Source organism: Panthera pardus, unplaced genomic scaffold, assembly GCF_024362965.1.
Source record: "Panthera pardus isolate Hobbes unplaced genomic scaffold, ASM2436296v1 HiC_scaffold_15, whole genome shotgun sequence".
NCBI classification, from domain to species: domain Eukaryota; kingdom Metazoa; phylum Chordata; class Mammalia; order Carnivora; family Felidae; genus Panthera; species Panthera pardus.
Genome location: NW_026526710.1, coordinates 63,465,411 through 63,477,886, shown reverse-complemented (window position 1 = coordinate 63,477,886; position 12,476 = coordinate 63,465,411). Strand labels below are relative to the sequence as shown.

The window sequence follows — 12,476 nt, the reverse complement described above, 5'->3', positions numbered from 1 at the left end:
TCTTCTAAGGGATTGATTTTATTCCTGTAAAGTTGTTCATAATTTTTTTTTTACTTATTATTGCTTTTTTCTTATTACTGTTTTTTCCACTTACCTTTTAAAAGAATTTTTTTTTAATGTTTATTTATTTTTGAGGGAGAGAGAGAGACAGAATGCGAGCGGGTTGGGGCAGAGAGAGAGGGAGGCACAGAATCCGAAGCAGGCTCCAGGCTCTGAGCTGTCAGCACGGAGCCGGACGTGGGACTCGAATGCACGAACCATGAGATCATGACACAAGCTGAGATCAAGAGTTGGGCCTTAACTGACTGAGCCACCCAGGTGCCCCCAGACAATCTTTTTATTTAAAAAAAATTCTTTTTTAATGTTTATTTTTGAGAGAGACACAGAGTGTGAGTGGGGGAGGGGCAGAGAGAACGGGACATACAGAATCCGAGGCAGTCTCCAGGCTCCGAGCTGTCAGCACAGAGCCCGACGCAGGGCTCGAACTCACAGACCGTGAGATCATGACCTGAGCCGAAGTCGGACGCTCAACCGACTGAGCCACCGAAGCGACCCGTCCACTTACCTTTTTATATCTGTACTAGCTGTAGCTTGCTAGCCACGAACTTGCTTTTTGTTTTTAAGATTTTTTAGATAGAAGCTTAGATCTTTGATTTTAAATCTTTCTACTTTTTTTCCTATAAGCAAAATATATGAAAACTCATAAAATTGATAACCCCCTAGAAAGATGATCAAGAAGAGAAAAAGTTACAAATATATATTACTGGGAGTGTATAGGAGATTAGGACACATACCCCAGAGATATTTAAAAAATGTTCAGAGGGCACTATGAGTATTTTATGCTGCAAACTTTAAGCATTAAATGAAATGGACAGATTTCCTCCACTCCCAGAAAAAAAGTAACCAAAGCTCACAAAAGAAACAAAATACAAATAGTCCTGTTTCTATCAAGGGAACTGACTTTGTAATGTAAAATCCTAAACAGAAAATTATCAGCCCAACTGATCTTTACCTCTGAATTCTTCTGAAAATTGGAGGAAGAGGTAACACCAGTCTTCTAAACCTCATCTAAAGACTAGAAAAAAGGGAAATCTTTCCAGCTCATTTTATGAGTACAGCATAATCCGGATACCAAATTTATCAAAATTTGATAAAGGAAAATTACAGGTGGATTTTGAGTTGAGAGGCAAAAATTTATTAAGTGGCACAAATATAATCAGAAAGCTTGTAAGTCTAATATTGTAAAATGGAGTAAAGCAAGATAGTAAAAAGAACGTATGTCAATAACAGTATTCCAGGAATGCACGGGTGGTTTAGTATTAGAAAATCTCTTAATGTAATTTATTAGAAAAACCATAAATCATGTCAATAGATAACAGCAAAGGATTTGATAAAGTTCAGCACCTATTCATGGTAAACAAGGCAAAATTCTCACAAAATAGGGGTAGAAGAGAAATTCGTTGTCTTTTAGTAAAGTGCATCTACAAAAACCTACAGTTAAAGCATTACACTTGAGGGGTGCCTGAGTGGCTTTAGTCGGTTAAGCGTCTGGCTCTTGATCTCGGCTCAGGTCATGATCTCCCGGTTCCTGAGATTGAGACCCGAATCTGGCTCTGTGCTTTATAGCACAGAGCCTGCTTGGGATTCTCTCTCTCCCTCGCTCTCTGCCCCTCCCCTGCTCATGCATGCTCACTCTCTAAACGTTCAAAAAAAAAAAAAAAAAGCATTATAGTTGATTGGAGAATTTTAGAAATAATCTCTTGAAAGTCAGAACAAAGAGGATGCTCTGTGTTACCCCTCCTCTTCAGCATTGTATCAGAATTCTGAGCAGGTCATTTGAACTAGAACAAGGTGTAAATGGTTTAAAAATTGAAGAGAGGAAATCAAAATGTCCATGTTTACAGAACTTGTGATTGACTGCATATATAATTCAAGAAACTCTAAAATTAGAACTGTTAGGAAAGTTGAGTGAATTTTCCGGTTCTAAAGGTTGTATACAAAAACCAATACAGTTTGTACAGTAACAAAGTGCTTCAAAAATGTGACCTAGATGTTCTATCTACCTACCTACCTACCTACCTACCTATCTATCTAGAAATATGGAGTATGCGTGAGCAGGGGAGGAGCAGAGAGAGAAAGGGAGAGAGAGAATTCCAAGCAGGCTCCGCACTATCAGTGCAGAGCCCAATGCCAGGCTCGATCTCACGACTTGAGATCATGACCTGAGCTGAAATCAAGAGTCAGACAGTTAGCCAAAGGAGCCACCCAGGCGCTCCTAGAGATGCTATTTAAAATGGCAATAATCAGCAAAAGTACGTAAATGAAAGGTACTAAATGTGACATAATAAATGGAGAGAGGATACTATCTTGTGTTTATGGACAACTCTGTTCAGTGACTGAGTTGTTAATTTTGCTTTCGAATTAATCACTATGTTCAATGCAGTTCTTACCAGAATTGTAGCAGTTTTTTGGGGGAGACTTGGTAAAATGCAGTTTGAACAACATGGATTTGAACTATGTAGCTGCACTTGGACGTTTTCAATAAATACAGTAGTGCTTATCACTAAGTTTTTCAGGAGTCAAAATTTTGTTATAGATGGATTTTTGACCGTGGAAGGGGTCAACTTGTTCCACATTGTTCAAGGGTCAACTACGATCCCTGAAATTATATGGAGGAGTATTTTGCCCAGAGAGTTTTTGGAGAAAAGCAATGTGGACTTACCCTACCAGATAAAACTAGTTACAAAACATTAGTAATTAAGATGTGTTTCATTAATAGTGGAATAAAAAAAATAGAGAAATGCAAAAGAAAATAGAGAGTACAGAAATTACTCACACATGGAAACACAAAGTATGACAGAAATAGTAGGTAAATTGTGCTGAGACTGAGAGCTTGGCTTATCTAAGTAGAAAAAGTAAAATTATATGATCCTTGCCCCACATACAAAGACAAATTCCACTTGTGTCAACAAGACTTGGATGTGAAAAGCTGACCTTTAAAACCTCCAAAGAGAAATGAAAGCTAATATTTGTTACCAACTAGAGACAGGGATTTCTTACATTTTATGTCATACAATGTATAAACCATGAGTGCAAACATTAATAAATTTGACTACATTAAAATAAAAAATTTTCATGGTAAGATGAGAACAAGCCATAGACTACAAGATGGATTAGCATTTTTTAGGATTGGCATAATCAGAAAAACAAAGTATTCAGTAGAAAAATGGGCAAAGTAATAGAAAAACAGAATATAAAACCTGAACGACTAATAGGCATTTTAAAAAGATGTTCAACCTAGTGATTCATTAGGATCCTGCTGACTAAAATAACTGCAGTGTTTTGTCCTTGTCAGTTGGGCAGAAATTACAAGCCCTGTTAAGAACCGGAAAGGATATAGAGAAAGACGACTCTCCTAGTCCTCTTTGAGAGGACTGTATAAATGAGCAGACCGACTTTCGAGAGGAATCTGGCCTTTCACATTCCTCAAAAACTGCAGAAGTAAATAAATACTCTGCCTCCCAGCAATTCCGTTTTCTGGTTTGCGTCCTCAGAAAACCTTTTTCAGATTTTCACAAGCACGCACTTGAAAGAATGTTCATGGTAGCATCGTTTGTAGTGTTCAAAGATGGCAAACAGCTGATAACATCAATGAGATACTGTGCAGCAGCCAGAACAAATGAAATAGAGCCACATGTATTGATAATAGTAAATCTCAAAAATCTGCATGGTAATCAGGTATCCAGTTCAGGCTGCCAGAGGTTAGAGAATAGGATCAGGGAGGAGGAGTTCAGAAGCAAAGATATTAACATTTGATAAAATGGTGAAGATACAGTGGTGTTCTTCATAGCTGGCTATTTAACTTCTGTGAACTTTGAAACGTTGATGACAGAAATCTCTAACTGTACTCTCTGATACGGTAGCACTTGTAGTGTGGCTGGTGTGACCAAGGAATTGAATTTTTAGTTTTATTACAATATTTAAGTTTAACTTAAGGACCCACCTATGGCTAGTGCTACTGTGATGAACAGTACTGCTCTGTGCTTTTTAGTTAACAGGGACCCAAACCTGCATTTATTTTAAAAAAAGAGCTATTCAGTGACTTTGCAATTTTGCGTCCTAGCAAAATCTTGGCGATTTGTTTATGAAGTCAGGAAGTACTGAAAAATGGGTGGCTTAAAACAGGTGTTGGATAGATTATTTTTCTTTAAAAAATTTTCGTGATTCCTGACTTCGGATAATGAATGCTCAGGCAATAAAGGTAGAGTAAGGAATCTCTGGTTTCTGAGTTTCATAGAGTGAGATTTTGGATAGTTAAGGGTAAGGATCTATATCGTAACATTGTTTTTACTAGGGGAAAACCTGGAAATAGCCTAATTTCCATTAGTAGAAGAGTGGACCAAAAGAAATGTGGCCTATGAGTGCAGTACTCTTCAGTGCTTAGATGGAAGGAAGTAGAGGCGATATTCAGATACTTAACAAGTATGGTACCAAAACCAGCCAGTAAGAATGGGTGTCAACCATGGTCTTGTGTTGTATGCTGTATGTTAGTTGCTGAACCCTCAGGAGGTCCTGGGGGAGTGGCTTGGCGTAACAGCTCTTACTAACTGCCATAGAAGTATTCATTTTAAAAAGTGATCGGCACTGTGGGAATTTGGCATATGTGGTAAGTATTAATGTTCTTAGATGCATCAACATAGGGGGCTTCCAAGAACCTACTGAGTGAAAAAATAAGATGCAAATAAATACCTATGTGTGTTAGTGTCCTGGGCTGCAATCCTGCTGCAGTCTGGGTGGCTAAACACAACAGAAATTTATGGTCACGGTTCTGGTGATTAGAAGTTCAAAAGCAAGGTGTCAGCAGGGCCGTGTTTTCTCTGAAGGATCTAGGGGAGAGATCTTGCCTCTTCTTAGCTTCTGGTGGCCAGTCCACGCGTGTCCTTGGCATGCAGTTTCAGTGTGTCTGTTGTCTCGTGACCTTCCCTCCCGTGAATGTCTGTTTCTGTGTCTCTCCTTTTCTTATGGGGACACCGGCCATATTGAACTTAGGGTCTTTCCTAACCCAGTATAATCTCATTTTAGTTATATCTATAAAGACCCTGTTTTCAAATAAGGTCATATTCACAGGTTTGGGGTGACATGAATTTTGGAGAACGCTATTCAGTCTAAGACACAGTGATACTGTTTTTGTAAACTAGCAAATATACAAAGGAATCCTGGGTTTTAGGGGGAGTGTGTGCACACATAAAGCATTTGAAAGCGACTGGAAAGATACATACTAAACTCAAGATAGTAGTTGATTAGTGGTTGATAGTGGGGGAATAAAATGGGATTTATATATTTAAAAAATGAAATCTTAACAGTTAATGTCAATTGTGGGAGTATGGAGGTTAATTATTCTTGGTCTTTCTATACATATTTGATTTTTTTAAAGAGTTGATATTATATAATATGTTAATGTATACTACTCTAGCTTATAAACATTTTGAAGAGATATATTCAATAAAGCCAAATTTGTATAGGGGGGAAAAGCTCAGGAAAAGACCTAGGACAAGCAATTCTCTCAGGTACTTTTTGAGAAGGAAGACATTTTCAGATCCTTGAGGGGTTTCCTTCTGCATGTTATTTGAGTTAGTTTACCATGAAATGATAAATATATATATTGCACAATCAGGATAGCAGTCTATGATTATTAAACTGTCTGTATGAGTATTGAATACGAGAGATGGGGAATTGTTTTTGTAAGAACCAGTTAAAGAAGTCAACAACTACAGCTAGGTTACCAAGAAAATTTTCCGTATGTTACCCATTCTGCATTGATGTCCCATGGAAAGCTGTGTGAGCTTTGTAAGGAGTTATTTATAATTCTTCTTAAGCACTACCAGAATTTCTAAACAATGATCATTTTTCACAGGAAGAAAAGAAAGAAATTTACGTAAACACTAAATTGGATTTCTGATTTTTATAGTAACATTGTAAGTGTACTGTGTGGCTACTATTTAAATATTTGTAGAATGTTAAATGAAGAAGACTGCTTTTATTCCAAACACTCCTTCCATCCAGTTATATAACGCACACACACAGGCAGATGATAAGAACTAATGACCTCTGTTTCAAATAAGGATGCCTTAGGATAATTTATTTCTAAATCAAGGAGCCGAGAGAAGAGAAACTGAGCTGTACTCAAAAGTGTGACCTTTAAAAAGACAGAAGCTGCTGTCTCTAGTAAAGTTGCTTAATGAGTATCGTGTGTTATGTGTTAGTTCCCTTGCAGACTTAAGAGCACTGGTTCTAAAACTTTTTGGTCTTTACGCTTGAAAATAATTGAGGCCACCAAATAGCTTTTTTTCTGTGGGTTATAGTTTTGTACATCTATCTTATTAGAAATTAAAACTGAAATATTTTAAAAAATATTAGGTCATTTAGAAATACTGGTCATTATAATGAGCCCATTACATGTTAGCATCAATAATCCATTTTTATGAAAAATAACTGTTTTTCCCAAACAAAAATTTAGCAAGAAGAATGGCATTGTTTTATGTTTTTGCAAATCTTTTTAATGAATTGCCTTAACAGAAGACTGATAGATTCTCTCGTCTGCTTCTGTGTTAAACTTGTTTAACATGACTATCAGCCACGTTGTATAGTGTCTGGAAAACTCAACTACATACTCATGAGACAATGAGCGTGGAAACTAATGTCTTGGTGTTATCATGAAAATAGTTTTGACCTTGAGAATGCTCCAGAAATGTCTCCGGGACCCCTGGAGCATTCCGGGACCACGTTTTGAGAACTGCTCCATTAGAGAGTAAGTCAGAAGGACTGAGCACTTCACTGTTCCTTTATAAAGGTTCAACTGGTCTGTTTCTATCCCCCCTTTTTTCATTTCTAATAGTTTTTGGACTTTCTGAGGGGCAGATTCACCAGAGAAATACCTATTTTAATGATTTTTTTAATGTGTATTCATTTTTGAGAGAGAGAGAGAGACCGAGAGTGAGCAGGGGAGGGGTAGAGAGAGAGGGAGACCCAGAATCTGTAGCAGGCTCCAGGCTCCGAGCTATCAGCACAGAGCCGAAGCAGGGCTCGAACTCATTAACCATGGGATCATGACCTGAGCCAAAGTCGGATGCTTAATTCACTGAGCCACCCAGGCGCCCCTATTTTAATGATTCTTTAGAAGAACTGAAGTACAGCTGGATTATTTGGTCTCAATCACATTGTCCTGATTCCATGGATTATAATTGTGGTTTGTTATTGCTTGAGTTTTGTTTGGTAGTCGTTATTGTCCTTCTCTTGAAGTCACTTTGTGTTGTCACAGTGGAGAGGATGAGCAGCTAAGTAGTTACATGTGTGGTGGTTTGGGTTTTTCCCCAGAAATGATGCATGGGCGGCTCATGTTGATTCTTTGCATAATTATAAGTCTTTGTCTGTATACTTGTGTGGTGGTTTCTCTAGGTATAGAATTTTAGAATCATAATCCATTCCTCAAAAGTTTATGGACATCGTTCTGTTGTTACGCAGATGGGTGGTGTTGAAGATGAGAAATCTAATGTTAGTTTGCTTGTCTTTCTTTTGCTGATAACCTGTTTCTTCTGTCTGGGAGCCGATAGGATTTTATTACATACTGTAAATTCAGAAGTCTTCCCAGAATAAATTTTGCTTTCTTTCAGTATTTCTGCTCGGAATGTTGAAAGTTTTTTTTTTTTCTTTTTCCTCAGAAAAATTTTCTCCTGTCACTAATTATTCTGTTCTCCTTCTAGTCTTGTACCCTTTGGAACTTCTATTAAGTAGATATTAGGTCTCCAGTTTGCTCTCATACTTTATTTTTGTCTTTTTGCCTTTTATTGCTGTTGTCTCAGAGAACTTTTTCAATTTTTTTCTTTCAAATCACCAACCTGCTGCACTGCCCAGTTTTTGCCTCTCTCTCTGACGCCATGTCACCTATCTACGGTGGAACCGCGCCATCTTGAGCTGGAAAACAGTTCTTGCTTTCTGAGGTGTGGCGGTGAGCGCCACCGTTGCCTGCTCTGAGGAGCCGGAGCAGGACGCGGCACGTCTCTTCCGGAGCTGGGCTTATCTGCGTTTCTTGGCCTTTCCTGAACACAAGTCTGAAGCTTTTCTGTGGTGGTTGGGACAGCTCTACTTTTCAAGAGACTCCTCAGTTTTCTTCTTTTCGCTTTCAAACTGCTGAGCTCTGATTGGGTTTTCTCTCTCGACTTGGTGCCATCGTCTTCCAAACATACCTCCTTTTCGTCTATTAACGATATCGTCTGTTCTCCAGATCTATTTTCTTTCCTTTTCTGTTTAAGAAGGAAGAAGTAAACACCTCAGCATTGCTTCACTACCTTGAACTGAAAGTCTCACAGTTCACTTTTATATACTGTCTAACTCACGTTCAGAGCAAAGTCAGGGCTTATCAGAAATTGGAGACATGGATAATCCCTCTTTTCCGGAAGCAATCCTGTTCACTTAAACTTCTCTTCCCCACTACAGATATTAAAAAATATCACTTGGTATTCAGAACGGGTTTTAACTGAAATTTCACTGGGGAGTCTCCTGATACTGGTCGTAATAAGAACCATCCAGTACAACATGACAAGGACAAGAGTAAGTATTCCGTGGCTATTTTTTTTAATTGTTATGCATATAGTACAATTAGGCCTGTAGTTTAAAGCGATCTCAATATTTCGAGTACTAACATTTTCATGAAATATGGTCAGAAAATACAGATCTGCATATAGTCGCTGAATTACATGATCCTGAAATAACATGTATAGTGTCTGTGTTTTAATATTTAATAGATTGCACAGAGATATTTTACATGAAACAAAAGGAGCAGTGGGCATATTTCGATAAAAAATGTTTACCTTTGCTGAACCAGTAAAACCGATTTTCCCTTTAAAAGCAGCCACAACAGGGGCACCTGGGTGGCTCAGTCGGTTGAGCGTCCGACTCTTGGTGTTGGCTCAAGTCATGATTTCACGGTTTCGTGAGTTCGATCCCCATGTCGGGCCCTGCACTGGCAGCTCGGAGCTTGCTTGGGATTCTCTCTCCACCACCCCGCCTCCCGTCTCTGCCCCTCTCCCACTCAAACTGTCTCTGTCTCTCTCAAATAAATAAATGAAACTTAAAAAAATAAAAGCAACAACAGACTGTGTGAAGATACAAAGTGTGAGAGAATTATGAATTCAGATGGGAAAGAAAAGTAGAAAGAATACTTTCAAGAGTAAAAGGAAAACTTCAACTGGATTGTATTTGCAGCGCTGGGGAGCAAGTTTCAGTTCTGGTCTATAGAGAAGAAATATACAGAATTCATAGCTCAGAGAAATGGTCAGGTTTACTGCACTGTGTTCAGTTATTTCCCTCAATGAGGCTAATGTAGATGCTTGTCCATAATCTTTTATGTGAAACTCTAGGAGCCGGGTATGGTTAAGAATGGAGAATTTTTTGATTTTAGAAAGCTAATTACAGTACTTACATTACAGTGCTGCAGTGTATGGAACCATTAGGTTCCTGTAATTAAACATTAGTATTTCTGCAGCGGAATAATTCAGTATCTGCCAAGAGAGGGATAACGAAGACCATAAGTAGCATCGTAATCTTTTGTACCAGTATGAAAAAACTTTGAATTTTTTTTTTTAATGTTTACTTATTTTTGAGAAGAGAGAGACCGAGCATGAGCGGGGGAGGAGAGAGGAAAAGGGAGACACAGGATCTGAAACAGGCTCCAGGCTCCGAGCTGTCAGCCCAGAGCCCGACGCGGGGCTCGAACTCACGGACCGCGAGAACACGACCTGAGCCGAAGTCGGACGCTCAACCGACTGAGCCACCCGGGCGCCCCAAGGCTTTGAATTTTCAATGCTTTATTAAGGATTTTAGAATTAGAGAAAAGGGATCGTGGACCCGAACTTTCTAGAATCAGTGACAGTTGAGTCGACATTTCCTTCTGGTTGACCTTGCTTCAGGTGTAGAGACGGCTCCATGTCTGTTTTCACCTTGCTATTTTCTCGCAGGACAAGTACCTTCACACCAACTGTCTGGCCGCCTTGGCAAACATGTCGGCACAGTTTCGTTCCCTCCACCAGTACGCTGCCCAGAGGATCATCAGGTAAATATGAGCTTTACGAGAAATACTGAGGTGTGCCTTTTGGCTGACCCAGCGGAACGGGTACCATGGTGGTCCCTTTTTAATGTTATCCACGAGGGATATCAAACTTTCCTGCCTAGTATTTATCACCTTCTTGTTTCGTTGAAAATACCTCGTCCTGCGCTGTCTTCCTACCCAACTTTTTGGTCAGAGTTAATTGTATTTACTTTTCTGTCTTTTTATAAAATTTAGTTGTACGCTTTGCATGTCAGCTTTTTACAGAGGAGCAGGTATATTTCTTAGTAACGCAGACCACAACCATATTTGCTGAGCATTTTGCAGAGCATCGCATTACGCTTTTAAGGGAGGGTAGCTGTGTTTGTTTTACAGAATTCCTCCAGTAGCACTTTACTGTTGCATCACTTTCCTATTGACTGTTGTAACAGATGACCCCAAATTAATGTCTTAAAACAACACAGATTTATTAATCTGTAGGTTAAAAGCTCAACACAGGTCTCACTAGGCTGCAATCAAGATGCTACCGGGTGGCGTTCCTCTCCAGCAGCTCTAGAGGAGGAAGTCTGTTTCCTTGGCTCTTGCAGCTGCTAGAAGCTGCCAGCCTTCCTTGGCTCGTGGCCCCTTCCTCCACTGTCCGCGCCAGCTGCATTAGGTTGTTGAGTCGTTCTTGTATCTCATCCCTCTGACCTCCTCCCTTTTCCACTCGGAGGATTCTTGTGGTCGCCTTGGCCCTATCCGGGTAACCCAGGGTGACGTACCCGTCTCAAGGTCCGTGGCTGTATCACAACTGCAGAGTGCCCTTGGCACATTCACAGGTTGGGGGATCGGCAGGTGGACATTTTGGGAGTGACCATTATTCTGCCTGCCACAATGTCACCAGAAGGTCCTTTCTGTCCTCTCTCCACCCTTTGCCAAAGACATTGTCTTTAAGGGCAGGAAAGCTAATTAACAAATGATGAATGGATTTTAAATTTATTTATTTATTCTGAGAGAGATAGAGGGAGAACAGGAGGGGCAGAGAGAGAGAGAGGGAGAACAGGAGGGGCAGAGAGAGAGAGAGGGAAAGAGAGAATCCCAAGCAAGTCTTGCACTAATAGTGCAGGGCTCAAACTCATGAACCATGAGATCTTGACCAGAGCCAAAACCAAGAGTCAGATGCTTAACCGACTGAGCCACCCAGGTGCCCCTCATTTGCAGAGATTTTTAATATATGTGGGTACTTTTGGTCTTTGGGGTGGAATGCACAAGATTGTCCTCGAGGCTCTGAAGTAGAGCATTTGTTATGTAACTCAGTGAAGTCAGATCGTTTCCTCTAGACCTTGCCTTTGGAGCAGTGCAATTCTAATGATTAGTTCTTGTGTTCCAGGCATTGGTGGTAATCACAAGTCCGTATCACTTTTAAACTCTGATCTTACTTTCCATCCATTGGTTGGAGACGCTTACTGAGCTGGCCTCATTTTTAATAGTCACTCAGCATTATATATTTATCCTCAGAATTTAGCAAGGATATTTCCAGTGACTCACTGGTTAGTTGAGGTCCGGTCCTAATACATTATATTGGCTTATTTGGGGGTTTGTACTTAGGTGGTTGTCTGTTTGACTGACCTTGTACTAACACTAACTTGATGACTTAAAGCTCACATAGCTTCTCCTCATACCAGGTTCTTCCAGGTGTTCTGAAGATTCTTTAGCTTCTAAATAGTAATTTTTTGTTACTATGCTTTAGTTCAGCATGGCAGATTTAATGATGTCGTGCCGCTTTGAGGTCTGTTTGTGTGTGTGTGTGTGTGTGTGTGTGTGTGTGTGTGTGTATATGTAGCTTCATAGTGGCTTGATGAAGGTTTCAGTACAAGATTCATTTTCCTTAATGGATACACCAACATTTGACCCGTTCAAAATGAAATTGGCAAGTGAACTGGTTCACATTTCGAGTTCTGATAACAGGTGTCAAGTGAGATGAAATAAACAGTTTCTAAGTAGAAGAGTTGGAAAAGCAGATAAAGCACTGTGCCCAGTTTTCTATCTATGCTGAATAAAGCAGAAAAGTGATTGGATTTGGAGAAATAAGTTGTGAAGGTTCCTGCTTGTCCTTCAGTAGCTGAGATAAGATGAGGACCAGCGTATGTACAGCAGAATGTCTTAGAATGAGAGACAAATCCCTATGGTGAGGGTGACTGGTTGGTTCAGAGAATGGGAAAATTACATCTTACTGAGAAATCAGGCAAGGTGATTCGAGAGAGGTGGCTCTAGAGATCGGCCTGATAAGGAAAAGCACCAACCACAACAACACAGACCAAGAGGGGCTGTGATAAAGAGCATTATATTTACAAAATAACCAGTCCCATTCAGATGGCATGTTGTGGACCTGTAT

At 39.7% G+C, this 12,476-nt stretch overlaps 1 protein-coding gene across 4 annotated transcripts in view; it reads left to right on the top strand.

Moving 5' to 3' along the window:
• Positions 1-12,476, top strand: part of DYM (dymeclin) — a 350,855-nt gene that overhangs the window by 152,119 nt on the left and 186,260 nt on the right. For all 4 annotated transcript variants that reach the window (XM_019464089.2, XM_053902680.1, XM_019464093.2 and 1 more), the window contains 2 exons: positions 8,494-8,607; positions 10,014-10,108. In XM_019464089.2, the coding sequence (XP_019319634.1) occupies positions 8,494-8,607; positions 10,014-10,108 (209 nt within the window). The remainder of the gene's footprint in view (positions 1-8,493; positions 8,608-10,013; positions 10,109-12,476) is intronic.